Source organism: Bubalus kerabau, chromosome 21, assembly GCF_029407905.1.
Source record: "Bubalus kerabau isolate K-KA32 ecotype Philippines breed swamp buffalo chromosome 21, PCC_UOA_SB_1v2, whole genome shotgun sequence".
In the NCBI taxonomy this organism is placed as follows: domain Eukaryota; kingdom Metazoa; phylum Chordata; class Mammalia; order Artiodactyla; family Bovidae; genus Bubalus; species Bubalus kerabau.
Window position 1 is genome coordinate 13939154 of NC_073644.1, and position 16113 is coordinate 13955266.

Consider the following 16113-nt stretch of genomic DNA (forward strand, 5'->3'; position numbering starts at 1 on the left):
ATGCATGGGTGCCAAGAAGCAGGCAGACCGGGAGAGTACCAGTCTCTAAAGATATAGAAAAATTTAGAAGTTCACACTGTAAGTTAGTGAACTCTTCTTTTTCTAATTTTTTTTTTTGTATTGGGGTATAGCCGATTAACAATGCTGTGATAGTTCAGGTGAATAGCAAAGGGACTCAGCCATACATATACATGTATTCATCCTCCCCCAAGCCCTTTTCCCATCCAGACTGCTGCAGAACACTGAGCAGAGTTCCTTGTGCTATACAGTAGGTCCTTGTTGGTGATCCGTTTTAAATACGGCAGCATGCACATGTCCATCCCAAACTCCCTAACTCTCCCTTCAGTGAACTCTTTTTCCAACCTTCACTGTGGTGTGTGTCAGATACACATCTAGACATTTAACCTGGAACCTGGTTTTTACTGAATCACCTTGGCAGTATTTTGGTCCTACTTTTCTAACCCACTTCCCACAGGCTAACAACAGAATTATTTGCCCAGAACTTGATAGAATTCTGCAGATGTAATCTGATGACCACAAAATAGTACTAACTTCTAAATAAGGCTACTTCTATTAAAGAACAACTTTTTCCATTCACGTATTAACATATTTTAAACATTCAGTCTGGGGCTCATTTTAAACCACAGTTATGTAAATTACCTTCCAGTCAGTTTTCCTCATGCTTAAAAATCTGTAAAGGATTTTTAAGGTGCATATGTAAACCAGTTAACTATCATTTTTTAAGTGTACCCCATTGTTTATAGACTCCTTCCAAAAAGTAAATGTCTGAGTATCACTTAATTCAACAATATTTTTTACAGAGCACAGATTTTCTAAAGCTATAAGCCCTAGAAGGGCAGGGATGCTATTCCACACAGATATACCTAAAGCACAAAGAACAATACTCGACAGTATGATTTCAATAAATGTTTGTTAAATTGACAAACAGGTAAGATACTATGGTGATATGCAGATAGCTCTTGCCATTAAGTTCAATAACTTAAATAAGAAAAAGCAATTATTTATAATGCAATAGTTACAGAGCATTATAACATATGCTAAGAATATATGGATGGAAACGTTTAGCCAGGATGCTCAGAGAATGCTTCACAGAAGAGATGACAGTAAGGTAAGAGGTGATGGATGAACCAGCCTTCACCAAGAAATATTATTTGCTCTGTGGTCTTTATAAACATTCAGAATGTATTAGTCATAAAAGGCTGTCTAAATCTTGACTACTCAATGCGGCAGCCACGGGTGGTGAATGAGTATTTGAAATGCGGCTATCACTATTTCAGATTGCTCTAAGTGTAAAATGTACATGTGATGTTAAAGACAATTTTTAAGTAAAATATAATAATAACTGATTACATGTTAAGATTACAATAGTTTGTTCATACTGCTTTAATATATTGTTAGCATTTATTTCACTTTAAAAACTATTTTTTCTAATGAGGTTCCCTTGAAAAGTTAAAATCACACATGTGATTCACATGTGTTTCTCCTGGACAGTCGATTTAAACAAAAGATTTGAAAATACCAGAAAAATCGTAATTGCATATGGTCTTATGGTTATAGTAGGGGATTTAATTATCAAATGACATATTGAATAGTGAAATAGGTATCATACTACAATTATTACTCTATTAGGTATAAGTGAAAAACAACCTAAATGAAAATTATTAGCATAATCAGAATACAAGTTCAGTAATTAATTATAAATAATTATTCACATCAATGGGCAAGTAGAACTTAGCTTTTTAATAACTTCTACCTCCCCCTACTTCAAGTTTCCTTCTCTCCAAAATGGAGATAATATTGAAAGAAAGTATTTCACAGTAACTTTATGAAGATTAAGTGAGTTTATATTTGCATCATGCTTAAATAGTGCTACACAAAGTAAGCACTATCTGATTTCGTTTAAAATGTCATTTTTTTCTGAATTTCTATAATAAATTCTTACACACTCCAGATCCTATTTCTTTGGTCTTGCTAAAATTTGTATCATATAACTGATGCACAGAATGAAACATACACTTTACCATTCACACGCATATGATTTTGATAAGCCCTAGTTAATTTAGTTGATGTGTTTGATTAGCTACTCTCTTCCATTTAGTGGAATAACAGATACTGGGCCTATTCATGAAGAGCATAAAATGTAAAACAAATGTAGTAGCATAAGTAGAATGCAATAAGTACTATTCACCAGTTCACCCCAAAATATTTTTTATCCTGGGTGCCCTATGCTAGGCTTTGAGAACATAATGGTTTTACAAAAGAGAGAGATTAAGATCATTACTTTCAAGGTTTTTTTTAAATTTGAGCACAATAAACATTTACCAACTATGATACCCACTACAAAGGAAACACACTGTAATAAAGAATTGTGGGAATGAGGAGCACCTAATTTAATCAGGATATTCCCTCTTGCAAAGTAATACTGAACTGGGGCACTAAGAATAGTAAGAATCCAACAGGTAGAGGAAGCTGGAAGAAGGTCTCAGGAACAGGGTGGCACATTTGAACTTCATGGAAAGAAAGGCCATGTGGTTCTTCCTACTGGGTGAGTGAGGGATCAGACAGTCTAATGTCATCGAGCCATGAGCAGGTGTCAGAAGGTGCCTTGCTTTGTGGATTGTGAGGAACATCTGGATTTTATGTAAGTATATTTAATGCTTCTGAGATGTTTCAAGCAATGAAATAATTTGTTTTAAAAAGTGAAATGACAGGAAAAATACAGGGCTACTAGTGAAGTCAGGCTGTGATCACAGAGAGATGTCATTGGAAATGACACCTAAGAAAAGACGGAAAGGATGAGAGAAGTCAGCTTACCACTTTGTCTGGATCTACGTGCTGTGTAATCAGATATATGCAGATTCCCAGAAGAGAGGGCCCACGTTTGGATTTGCACTTATGAACCCACACTTCCCAGGTAGCTCAGTGGGAAAGAATTCACCTACCAATACAGGAGACACGGGTTCGATCCCTGGGTCAGGAAGATCGCCTGCAGGAGGAAATGGCAACCCACTCCAGTATTCTTGCCTGGAGAATCCCATGGACAGAGGAGCCTGGTGGGCTACAGTCCATGGGATCATAAAGTTGGACACGACTGAGCTTGCACGCATACGCACAGCCTAGGCAGAGTCACCTATTACTTATACTCACAAAGAATAAAGAGCTGTAATTAATAAAATCCAAGTGTATGATTCAGGTGGATATCAAATATAGCATTTTTAAATGAAATTTAAACTGCATTTTAGCAAAGCTTCTTTGAAATCTCTACTGCAATAATTTTTTTTTTTTCTCTTTAGACTGGATCTCAAATAAAGGCCTAAAACTGTAGAATATTTTGAAATGGGAATATTCAGGTCCAACAGAAATACAAATTAGGGATAATGACAAAAATCAAATGTTCTTTTCTACTACTGAGTACACCCAAACACCCATGGATTCATTTGGTATCATGTATGATATATGCCTTGTCTATGTCAGATCACAATTTTCTGAGATGCTACATATACACAATGATGAAATACTGCTCAGTCATTGCCTCCAAAAGCAGGGGTCCACCAGACGAGACAGATGAGTAGACAATCTGGTTTGCATTCATCAGCCAGGAAAGATGCTCTAAGATTGTTTTGCTGCCTTAGGAACAGCACCCCACTTGGACTCAGGAGCAAAGCAGGTTAAGTGCTGAAAACAAAAAGGAGTTACTGCTTGTTGGATTCTGGGGAGAGGTATTCCAAGCAAGAGAAGAAAGCTTTTAAGAAGAGGTAAAAAACAAAAGAGGATGAGTCTGACAAAGTGCTGCTCTGCAATCTGACTAAAGTACACTGTGAGTGGAGAGAGAGAGAGAGGTTCACCTGAGAGGGAGCAGTCAGGTCATAGAAAGAAGGTGATTCTAGTCTGTAGGCAATGGGGAGCCACAGAAATTTTAAGCTGGGCGTGTTGCAATCACATCTGCTTTTAAAAAGCTTACTCTGTGTTTCCATTAGGTTGGAGCTGATAGAGACTAGGGAAGCTGCCATTAATTCGGGGGGTGGGCGGGGGGAGATGGACCCTGGCCAAAATCAGGTAGAGTATTAAGGGAGCGAAGACACAGATTCAAGAATCAAAGTGAAATTAACAGCACTTAGGGGCTGACTGGCTACAGAAGATGGGACAGAAGAGTGCAGGCTGACCAATTCCACTCAAAAAACACACAAGAGAAGAGGCAGGGACACAGGAAGATTGTTCAGTGTATGATAATTTCAGACTTCTCATGTCAGCAGTCTGACAGAACAATGTTCTAGTTCTGTTTAAGATCCAAGCCAGAGACTTGCAAATCATCTGCATACATGAGATACTGCCTTCCATGCCTCATGACAGGAAGAAGTTTAATCGCAACTGAAATTGATCTTACCATTCCCTAAAACGAGTATCACAAAGTTCCTCGCCATTAAATATGTGAGTTAGAATGATTTCATTTAAGGCTCATGTGAGACAGAAAAACTGACCTAAGTACAATATTTGCCTAAAGACAGCTAGTGTATTTTGGATGCCATGAAGAATAAGCTCACATTTAACATACTCCCAAGCTTGAGAGAACACATTTAGGATTGTCTAAGTGGAGGACACTTTAAATTAGACAGAGTTCACCAAAGTCCTAAAGCCACTAGGTGAAACAATCTAAGATAGACCTGCCATATTTACAGATCAACAGGTGGTTCCCAGAGGCACACAAGTCTTTCAAACTAGAAAATACTTATGGAAAAATACCTTATAAAGGACATCCCCAAGGGAGTCTGGGCTGTGTTTAGGTCTTGGCTCTGACACCTTATAATGTTGTGCATGTCTCCTCTAATATACAATTTTCTCATGCAAAATGTAGGCATGGTGGTGGCTTAGTTGCTCAGTTGTGTCCAATACTTGCGACCCCATGGACTGTAGCCTGCCAGGCTCCTCTGTCCAGGGGATTCTCCAAGCAAGAATACTGGAGTGGGTTGCTATTCCCTTCTCCAGGGGATCTTCCTCACCCAGGAATCAAACCTGGGTCTCCTGCATTGCAGGCAGATGCTTTACCGACTGGGCTACGAGTGATCGCTAACGTCTAGCACTTAGTACCATCTCATTCAATGCGATTCTTTTTTTAGTATGTTTGCACTTGTTTGAAAGAGGAACACAGCTGCTGCTATAAGTAGGCCACTGGAATCTGCCTGTTATTATCACTAGGTCTGCTATGTTGATATGTTTTATCTTTACAGATCACAATGCGGATTCATCTTTTACATACAGTCCTCATTTTTTTCTTTGCAATTTAATATTTTTACTTAAGTACTACTATTATTTATAAAGCCAGGAAAATATTTTCTTATTGAACTAAATCATGAGTGGTCTGCACAGTTAAGAGCAGAGGAAAATACTGTTAAGGTCTTTTCAGGGAAGAAAAATGAAAAGAAGCATGAAACCTAAACATCCAGCTGCCAAACCTGGACACACTGGAAGAGCACTAATTTCATGAGGTGGACAGCGATTTCCACAAATGCCTTCTAAAAACTAAAGGTGGGCCAGTCTAACTAATCTCCGTTGTGTCTGAAGAACCGAGAGCTAGAAGGGATGTTATAGAACTTGAGGTTCTTGGACCTAAAGATCCAAATAGGGAAAAAACAAAAATTAATATAAATACATATAACTTAATATAAATATAAGCAACTAACAAGGGATTTAATCTCCAAACAGCTCAGTCAAAAAAATGGGCAGATCTAAATAGACATTTCTCCAAAGAAGACATACAGATGGCCAAGAGGCGTGTGAAAGTAAGTCAGACAAATATCAAGTAATAGCACATACATGTAGAATCTAATTTTAAAGTGATGCAAATGAACTTATTTATAAAACAGACTCACAGATCTCAAAATCAAACATGATTACCAAAGGAGAATCACAGGGATAAGGGATAAAATAGGGGACTGGGATTAATAATATACACACTATAAAAGAGAGAACCAACAAGGACCTACTGTACAGCACAGGGAATTCTGCTCAGTATTCTGTAATAAGCTATATGGGAAAACAATCTGAAAAAGAATGGACATAGATAGATGTAAAAACTGATTCACTTTGTTATACACCTGAAACAACATTTTAAGTCAAAAAAACAATAATCCAATAAAATTAAAAAAACATACATGAAGGAAAATATTTATATTCTAGGTTATCCAGCTACTATAAAATAAACATACAAATTGCCTCTTATTAACATGTTTTGAAATCTGGTAAAGAAATAATAAGCAGTTTGCAATGGTCCAATGTTTTTCAAAACTGACTCTAGTCCTTTACATTATATTCAGACTTTAATTGGGAATTACTTGCCATTTCTAATGAATTTCTAAGTTTTGGCCATCTGTATGAAGCTATATGAAAAAAATAGCTAGTGCTCGTCTAGATTTGGTTAGCTGAAGGTAATAACTTCCATTTTCATGAGATTATTTCCACAGTGTATTAGTAAGTAGGTCTTACCTTGGTTAATAGGTTGAGAACTTGCTTTATCAATACTTAAAATTTGCTGAATGCTCACTAGATGGTTGGCACGTGAATTATCATTTAATATTCACAACAGCCTTATGAGTTTAGCTATATTATTTTCTCTTTTGAGATTAAGAAGCTAGCCTTAGAAGAACTAATGCTCCCCCTGGTGAAGAGCTCGTATATGTTCAATCAACCAGTTGAGTCACTCAGTTGTGTCTGACTCTTTGCGACCCCATGGAATGCAGCACGCCAGGCGTCCCTGTCTATCACCAACTTCCAGAGCTTGCTCAGACTCATAGTATATGTTGGAGGCAGGCATAAAAGCTAGGTTTTACCTAACTTCATAAATCTTGCTTTTAAATATTATACAATTATGATTCTCATTGCTAAATTCTGCTTTTACAAAACTATAAATGAATTTACAAATTATGTTAAACCCCAAGAAAACACAAGAGTACAGGCTCAGATGCAATATTAAATGCTTACTGTCCTTGCTGTAGGTAACTATACTTTGCCTTCACAGAATGTAAAAGAATAAACCCATTACCCAATGCCCATGTTGGACACCTTCCAATTTTTAAAAGGATGCTGCATAATCTCTTATAAAACTGCAATTCTAATATGAGTTATAAATCAAGCTTAACCACATAATAAAGTAATCATGGAAAAGTACAATTACATATGTAAATTCTTCTTGGGAAATTTTGCATTGCTGAAATTGCAATCTTTTAAGCTTTGCAAATAATAAAATGTAGTTTAAATCTTTTCTGAAAAGAGGCAGGATGTAAAGTCATCATTTCTCTTTTTTATGCCCTCATATTCATTGGTCTTTTAAAAAAATTATGATGTATTTCAAACACATAGGCAAGAATAAAGAGTAACATAAAGAATGTTCATGTCTTAAGGAGTTAAGTATTAGATTCCACTGAAGGCCATGATTTCTAAAATAAGCATATTATCAAAATAACATAGAAAAGATTCTCTCTAGTCTAACAGAGACTCCTGAACTCTAAAACAAATAGGCTGGAGCATATGGCAAATGTTTTTTAAAATCTAAAAAAAAAAATTTAAACAGAAGCCATTTATCTTCACTGATGTTTACAAAATAAAAATTGACAATTTCAGTTTTAAACATATCACTGGGACGTGTGGCCGATGGTCATTCCTGTGTGAGCCAAACACCATGGGTTAGAATATCTGCATGTATCCTCAGAATGTATGAAAAGTTCTGACCACTGGCAGTTGTGACCACTCTTACAGAAAAAGCATCGCAAATGGTACCTACCCAATAAGGTCAAGACACAGGCCAGAATCGCGATCAGTGCTCCGGTGCTGAGGCCGGCAGGGAGGACGTAGGCCTCGGCGTTGCAGGTCTGGGCGACCCCGTCTGCATCACAGTCACAGACGCGGATGGTGAGGGTGTTGGTGCTGCTGAGTGAAGGCGACCCGCTGTCCACGATGAAGATTGGCAGGTAATAGACAGACTGCTCCTGTCTCCGGAAACCATTTCTCCTGGTGAGAATTGAGGCTGTGTTGTCTAGGGTGAAGAGAGCAAAAGTATAGAATACAAGATTTCTGATGGACCCTGTCCTACCAAATTTCATCTGACTTAAAGTCACTCTCTTTAGCTTCTTTTGAGCCATATTTCCAAATACTGGTTCATCTGGATACATTTATTTGGCAAAACTAATACAATTTTGTAAAATTTAAAAATAAAAAATTAAAAAAAATTGTCAAAATAAATAAATAAAAAAAATAAAAATAAAAACTTACAACGTGCTACATGGTTAAGACCAAAGAAACAGTTATAAAGTAAAACTGAACAGAAAACTGTTTATACATCATTTATCATATTAAAAGTGTATACTAGATATAATTTTTACAATCTTAAATTTCAAACCATATGCTTATAGAAAGGATAATAATGATTAACAGGTTAAATACTTTTTGCAATGTCATTGAAGAAATAGGTGAAATTTTCAATCCACCCTTTCTTTGACAATTTCTAAGCCCAATACAGAAACAAGTAAAATAAGCCACTCTTATTTTAATTAAAAAGCGTATGCAAAGATATTCAAAACAGAAATTGTTATATAATTTTTAAAAATCTATACGGTCCACAGCATTACCAAAACATCATGTATATAACATTTTATCAGTCATAAATTAGGCCATTTGAAATTAATTTATATTCAGTATTTTATTTCATCTAAACAATTAGTTACTGTGAAACTTTTAACAGTGGTAAGTCTGAATGACATAGCTGTATGATATGATTTTAATTTCTATATCAGAAATAGACTTTAGGTTACCTTACCTTAATTAATAAAGGAATTTCTGTAATTTTAAAATTTATAGCAATTAATTAAAATACAATGGAAAAGAGGGAACACCAGGACCAGAGTTTTATCTACTGTGCTTTAATATATAGTGTTATCAAAGAATTAACAATACTGTAATCAAAGAGCCAGCTGACATCTACTATCTCTAACAGCCCAGAAGAGCATACACTCATGAGACTGGAATTACAAATGTAGCAGGAAGAAAAGTGTTTGGTGTTCAGTTGGTAGGGTTCTATATAAACAAATCTTTTATTTTAAAATGTATGAATTCAAGAGCGTTCATTTATTTTTTTTAATTAATTTTATTTTATTTTTAAACTTTACATAACTGTATTAGTTTATTTAAAAACACATGGAGTTGAAGGATATTATGTTGAGCATGTTTCTGTAACTTAACACACACACACCTCTAGTCTGCCTCCCAACTGATCAGATGTTATACATATTTATGACTTGATACACAAAGGTTTTTCAAAGTTGTAGATTTGTAATCTAACATGCCTGGCATCAAATAACACACACACACAGCAAATTGGGGAGTCCATGCTAAAATGTCCAATATCTGATATGTGATTTTTAAATTTATAGTAATGTTCCTATGATTGGGAAAGAGATCATAAAGTTCACCGTGTTCTCTATGTACCCTCTAAAACGCAAGCCAACATATGAACTGCTGTTCCTTCTTCCTGGTCCTTATGTTTTCCTCCAGGATTCCCATAAGCAAGGGCTTGACTTGGGAAAAACCTTTTAATTGTGTGGCTGGATGAATTCCTGGAAAATCCAACCATTTTAGTTCTGCGCTGGTCCGACAATCATGGTGGTACTGGCTGATGACACGTGGGGGAAATATTTAAGGCCCGCTGAGGCCTAAACTTCCCTCTGTGCAAGTGCTGAGAATGGTCTTTTCCAACTACGATGAAGGCAGAGAGTCTGGGATTACCCACACAGAGAATGTGCTTCCTTTTATGTTGCTAACGGGAAAAGGCAGTATCCTCATTAAGCAGAGAGCAGCATCAGAAAAACTATTTTCAAGAATTTTTGAGGCCAAAGCTGAATTTTCTCCAGTAAAACAGTCGGTGGCTTCAGATAAAAGCACTTGCAACGTCAATTGTCTGAAAGCAAGTCTTTTTACTAAGTCAGATTGGACTAACACATTCTACATTTGGTTTTTCTGAAACTTGATTCACATATTAAAACTGAAAAATACATTTTCTGTATTGTTGGGGTATATACTCCTCTCTGGTGGCTCAGACAGGAAAGAATCTGCCTGTAATGTGAGAGACCTGGGTTCAATCCCTGGGTTGGGAATATCCCCTGGAGAAGGAAATGGCCATCCACTCCAGTATTCTTGTCTGGAGAGTCCCATGAAGAGAGAAGTCTAGCAGGCTATAGTCCATGTGGTTGCAAAGAGTTGGACACAACTGAGCGAGTAACACTTTGAACTTTTGATAATCTCCTCTCTCTCTGTTTACACACACACACACACACACACACACACACATAACAAAGGTAGATAATAAATAGCAAGTTCTCATACTTCCTTGAAAAGTTTTTATGACTGTCTATGTACTATCTATTGGAGAAGGAAATAGCAACCCACTCCAGTATTCTTGCCTGGAAAATTACATGACAGAGGAGCCTGGCAGGCTACAGTCCATGGGATCACATAAGAATCAGACACAACTTCGTGACTAAATATACTATCTATATGGCTATAAGTGTGTGTGTTTATATAATTGAGCAAAACCAGAAACTAGCTACAGATATTTGAAAACTATTTCTATAATGCTTTTCTTTGAAGCAGAGAAATGGGATTTGGAATGACAGGGAATTCATTATTCCTTTTAAATTCTGTATTTCTTTGCATCAAGAGTATATTGTTTCCATGGATTACTTTTATGCTAAAAATGAAACAGTAACTGATGTTGACACTGACAATACTATGTCAAAGGTGATTTAGGTTGAAATGTGTTAAGTCCAATTACTTTTCTAATGTCTCAAGTTATGCCTAGGTAATATAATCCTTACCAAGGCATTTAGCTGACCCTCAACTGATTAGATGCTCTGGATAAAGAGCTTTGTATACAAAAAGGAAGCAAAGAGCCAGAAATAAAAGACAGAGATGAATCCATCTTCTCCCCTCTTTGGATTTAGGCCTAAAATGATTTAAGTAGCAGTTTCTTCTTCATGACAGAAAATCCATAGATAAAAATTACTTGAGGGGCTTATTTCCCTTTAATTAATGTCCTTGCTGTTATGAGAAAGAAAAAAAAAAAATCCCCATCAGCATTCCTGAGTGAGAAAAAGCTCTCTTGTTTAGAAAGCTCCTGCCTGTTGCCTCCTCTGGTGACAACAGGTAAACCTTACCTTTGTTGTCTTTCAATGAAAAGTTGTGGTTGTTTGTTGCATCAGTTGTTAAGCTGAAATAAAACTGGTGGCCGTTGGCTGGCTCGTCTTTATCGACGGCACTGACTTTCTGGATAACCTAGGAATAGACAGTGTAAAACATAACAGCATGCCGTGCGCTCCGTGTTCTGAGCAGGGAACAGAGCAGCCTAACACGATGATAAATACCATCCTGTGCGATGAGCTGGGGAAGGGTCAGGTCTACTGAAATGAGGACTTCCCTGGTGGCTAAGATGGTAAAGAATCTGCCCATGATGTGGGAGACCTGGGTTTGGGGAAGATCCCCTGCAGAAGGAAATGGCAACCCACTCCAGTATTCTCACCTGGAAAACCCCATGAACAGAGAAGTCTGATGGGCTCGAGTCCACGGAATCGCAACAAGTCAGACACGACTGAGTGACTAACACACATACAGATACGAATGCAATCTAAAAAGGGCTCTGAAAATCAACTCATGTTCTTTTCAAAATTCATATTTGAACTGACTTTTGTGAACCTCAGAAATAGCTGGTTACCTTATCAGAAACATCACAAGACACTGACAATATGGATGAGCAGACCAAACCACAAGGAGGCTACTACTACTAATACGAAGTTACTTCAGTCGTGTCCGACTCTGTGCGACCCCATAGACGGCAGACCACCAGGCTCCCCTGTCTACACTCCACTAAATTCGTGGAACTTCAAAGTATGTAAGCCCCGCTGTGTAACATGGGAAATGGCCCAATCGAGCTTCACATGCTATATTTCTCTTTAAAAAAGCCTAAGCCCTTAACATCTACCATGGCTTTTACAATGCTTACCTTTCTTCTGAAGGAATTTTTTCATCATCCCAATTAAACCAGAATTTGAAAGTTCCTTTAATATTAGTTTATGCTATACATCAAAGTGTTAGTTTTGCTGAAACATGCTGATGATATTTCATCTTAAAGCTGGCAGGATTTCAAAGGCAACTACCGCTGGGTATTTTTAAAGAAATCACGAACGAGGAGGCTGGTATTCTGAAGCCTCTTACCTGGCCTGGCTGGGCGTTTTCACAAACAGTGGTCTCATAGTCCATGGCAAACTCAGGGGCATTGTCATTGATGTCAAGGATAGTGATTGCTACGTAGCCTCTTCCCACTTGAGATGGATTCTCTAGTAAAGAGGAAAAGATTTTCTCATTTACAGGCACACCTAGTTCTATTGCACTTTGCTTTGAATGTGCTTTGTAGAGATTGTGTGTTCTACAAATTGAAGGTGTAGTCCAACTCTTTTTTTTTTTTTTTACACTCAGGCAATTTATTCAGTGGATTTACATTTATATATATCAAAAAATAGTTTTGCATAGCTTCAGAGTTCTAATACATTTTTTTTGTCAACAACTGTGTTCAGAACACAGTTTATTAAAAAAATATTTTTTGAACCAAGCCTTATTTTGTCATCTCCAGATCTCCAGAGGAGAATGAATCTGATAAGAGGATTGGGTTATATCCTCTGGGTATATGAGTGAAGCACAAGACTGAGTCACAATCATGTCTTACTAAGTGATGGGGTATACCTCTGAACAACTTTTAGGCTAGAGAAATCTATTCGAAATTCGTGCCATCATTTTCCCATTTCTAGTATGTTATTCATGCTTTTTTTTTTTTCTTACTTCATTATTTTATTTTTTTATTATTTTATACTTTTTTTTTTTATTTTATAAGGTGTATGCCAACTCTTCATCAAGCACGTCCATCAGTCCCATTTCTGCAATAATACCGGCTCACCTACCTCGTGTCTCTGTCACATTTTGGTAATTCTCAAAATATTTCAAAACTTATATTTATTATGTGTTATGGTACAGATGATACCACCCTTATGGCAGAAAGTGAAGAAGAACTAAAGAGCCTCTTGATGAAAGTGAAAGAGGAGAGTGAAAAAGTTGGCTTAAAGCTCAACATTCAGAAAACGAAGATCATGGTGTCTGGTCCCATCGCTTCATGGCAGATAGATGGGGAAACAGTGGAAACAATGGCTGACTTTATTTTTCTGGGCTCCAAAATCACTGCAGACGGTGTCTGCAGCCATGAAATTAAAAGACGCTTACTCCTTGGAAGGAAAGTTATGACCAACCTAGATAGCATATTCAAAAGCAGAGACATTACTTTGCCAACAAAGGTCCGTCTAGTTAAGGCTATGGTTTTTCCAGTGGTCATGTATGGATGTGAGAGTTGGACTGTGAAAAAAGCTGAGTGCCAAAGAATTGATGCTTTTGAACTGTGGTGTTGGAGAAGACTCTTGAGAGTCTCTTGGACTGCAAGGAAATCCAAGCACTCCATCCTAAAGGAGATGAGTCCTGGGTGTTCACTGCAAGGACTGATGCTGAAGCTGAAACTCCAATATTTGGCCACCTGATGTGAAGAGCTGACTCATCTGAAAAGACCCTGATGCTGGGAAAGATTGAGGGCAGGAGGAGAGGGGAACGACAGAGGATGAGATGGCTGGATGGCATCACCGACTCTATGGACATGGGTTTGGGCAAACTCCAGGAGTTGGTGATGGACAGGGAGGCCTGGTGTGCTGCGGTTCATGGGGTCGCAAAGAGTCGGACACGACTGAGTGACTGAACTGAACTGAACTGATAGTGACCTCTGATGTTCCTAATATTCTTACATCTAAAGGTTCAGATGACAGCAGTCTTTGGCATTAAAATATTTCTTAAGGTGTCAGCATTGTTTCTCTAGACATAATGCTATTTATTGCACACCTTACAGACTACTGATTAGTATAAGTGTCATATGCACTGAAAAGCAAAACATGTGACTCATCACTGTAATACTCACTTTAGTGCACGTGGCTGGCATTGAACCTGCAACCTCTGATCTCTGCTTGTGCTTAGACTAAAGCTATTACTCCAATGCCATCTTTCTTAAGAAACTTATATTATGAACCATTAGAATCAATCAAAAATGTCTGCCTCTAAAGCACAAATCTAATAAGGAAATGACCATGCTTCATGTAACATCTAGAATCATACATTGCAGATTTTAAAGGGAGCAAGAGAAATTCTGATCCAAATGTCATATACACACAGAGAGTGACAAAGAAGCCATGAATTTAAATATTATCTGATGTTAGTGCTCCTTTTGTATGTCTATAATATATATATATTACCTATGTGTGTGTGTGTATATATATATATACATATATCATATTATAAACATGCATACAATGTAATTGTGCATTGTTCTCAAAGTTTTTCTCATCAAGGACCAAAATTAGTTTAATATGAGAATGCACAAACTTGAGTGTCTGGTTAGAGACCAGTCGACTATTTTTGTAAGCTCCTGGACTAACCCATGTCAGCATAGATGCAGCACCTGAACTGTGACCACAAGACAAGAAGAAAGCGTCGAAGGGTAAATCAGGCCCATTATTTTATGGTAACTTCATTCCATTAACTTTCTAAGTATTAGCAAACCAAGTTAGAAAATGTAACTATATTTCACACCTTGAAACCAGGGAGTTTCACAATTTTACTGAATTCAAACAAGTATCTAGTACAATTCAAGTTGAAAAACAAGTATCTAGTAAAATTCAAGTTGAAATTATAAACTCATGGCAGCCCATTCTCCACTCTCAATGTCCTCCATCCTAATTTAATGTTAAACCTTACAACTTACGGCTCTCCATTGCAAGGACTGTGATATTGTGAACAGCGTTTGTCTCTCGATCCAAAGATTTGGCGGTTGTAATAACTCCACTGTTGGCATCGATATTGAAGTATCTCTCCAAATCTGTGTTTCTGTCAATTGAATACCTAATATTTAAAAAAAATAAAAAAGCACTTCAATATTTATGTCTGATTATAATTTGCTCTATTTATTTTGTTAATTGCACATCAAATCACCAAATTCTGCTGACTCCACGATTTGTCACATTAACATAGAATATGCCTAGTTTAAAACTGCACCAGTGTTCTACTTGATTCATCATCTGCTTGTCAGTAACCTCTGCTTTTCTGTCCAAAAGTACAAAATAAAAACAATCGTATAAGTAGCATAATTATCTTCAAAGTAGATTTGAATATGCCATTATAAACTCCAAATAGTGGTTCCTAAAAAACATTTACAACATATTTAGTATCCCTGTTCATGATTAGAGGTCCCTCTAAAATGACATGTATGTAGACAACTCACCCATTCACATATATTGAGTAACATCTTGTGTTTTAATAACTCCAGCCTGATCGTAACCTTTCTTCTTTTTGTATCTCTTACTCAGGGACCACAGACATGTTTCAAAGCAGAACTGTACACCGTGCAGAAAAGGGAGCCGTGGTACACTGTTGGTGGGAATGTACATTGGTACAACCACTAGAAAAAACAGTATGGAGGTTTCTTAAAAAAAAAAAAAAAAAAGAACCCACTCCTGGCCATATATATGGAGAAAACCATAATTTGATAAGATACATATACCCGATATTCACTGCAACACTATTTATAATAGCACGACATGGAAGCAGCCTAAATGTCCATCAAAAGAGGAATGGATAAAGATATGGTGCATACATTCAATAAGTATTAATCAGCCATAGAAAAGGACAGAATAATGCCATTTGCAGCAACATGAACAAGCCTTAGAGACTGTCATACTGAGTGAAGTCAGATAGACAAACATCAAATGATACAGCTTATAATCTAAAAAAAGTACAAATGAACTTTTATAAATAGAAGGTAGAGTCACAGATGTAGAAAACAAACTATAGTTACCAGGGGAAAAGCAGGGAGGAATAAATTGAGACACTGGGATTGATATTACACAATACTATAAAATGGATAACTGAGTGCCGAAGAATTGATGCTTTTGAACTGTGGTGTTCGAGAAGACT

General features: G+C 37.0%; 1 protein-coding gene and 1 long non-coding RNA gene across 10 annotated transcripts in view; one reads left to right on the top strand and one right to left on the bottom strand.

The window, feature by feature from the left end:
- LOC129636135 (uncharacterized) overlaps nt 1-15635 on the top strand; it is a 329885-nt gene extending 314250 nt beyond the window's left edge. Inside the window, exon 3 of the long non-coding RNA XR_008706670.1 lies at nt 15507-15635. This is a non-coding gene — a long non-coding RNA (uncharacterized LOC129636135). The remainder of the gene's footprint in view (nt 1-15506) is intronic.
- CDH7 (cadherin 7) overlaps nt 1-16113 on the bottom strand; it is a 140265-nt gene that overhangs the window by 8658 nt on the left and 115494 nt on the right. For all 9 annotated transcript variants that reach the window (XM_055559415.1, XM_055559416.1, XM_055559412.1 and 6 more), the window contains 4 exons: nt 14906-15042; nt 12274-12395; nt 11220-11337; nt 7796-8047 (listed from right to left, as the gene is read on the bottom strand). In XM_055559415.1, the coding sequence (XP_055415390.1) occupies nt 7796-8047; nt 11220-11337; nt 12274-12395; nt 14906-15042 (629 nt within the window). The remainder of the gene's footprint in view (nt 1-7795; nt 8048-11219; nt 11338-12273; nt 12396-14905; nt 15043-16113) is intronic.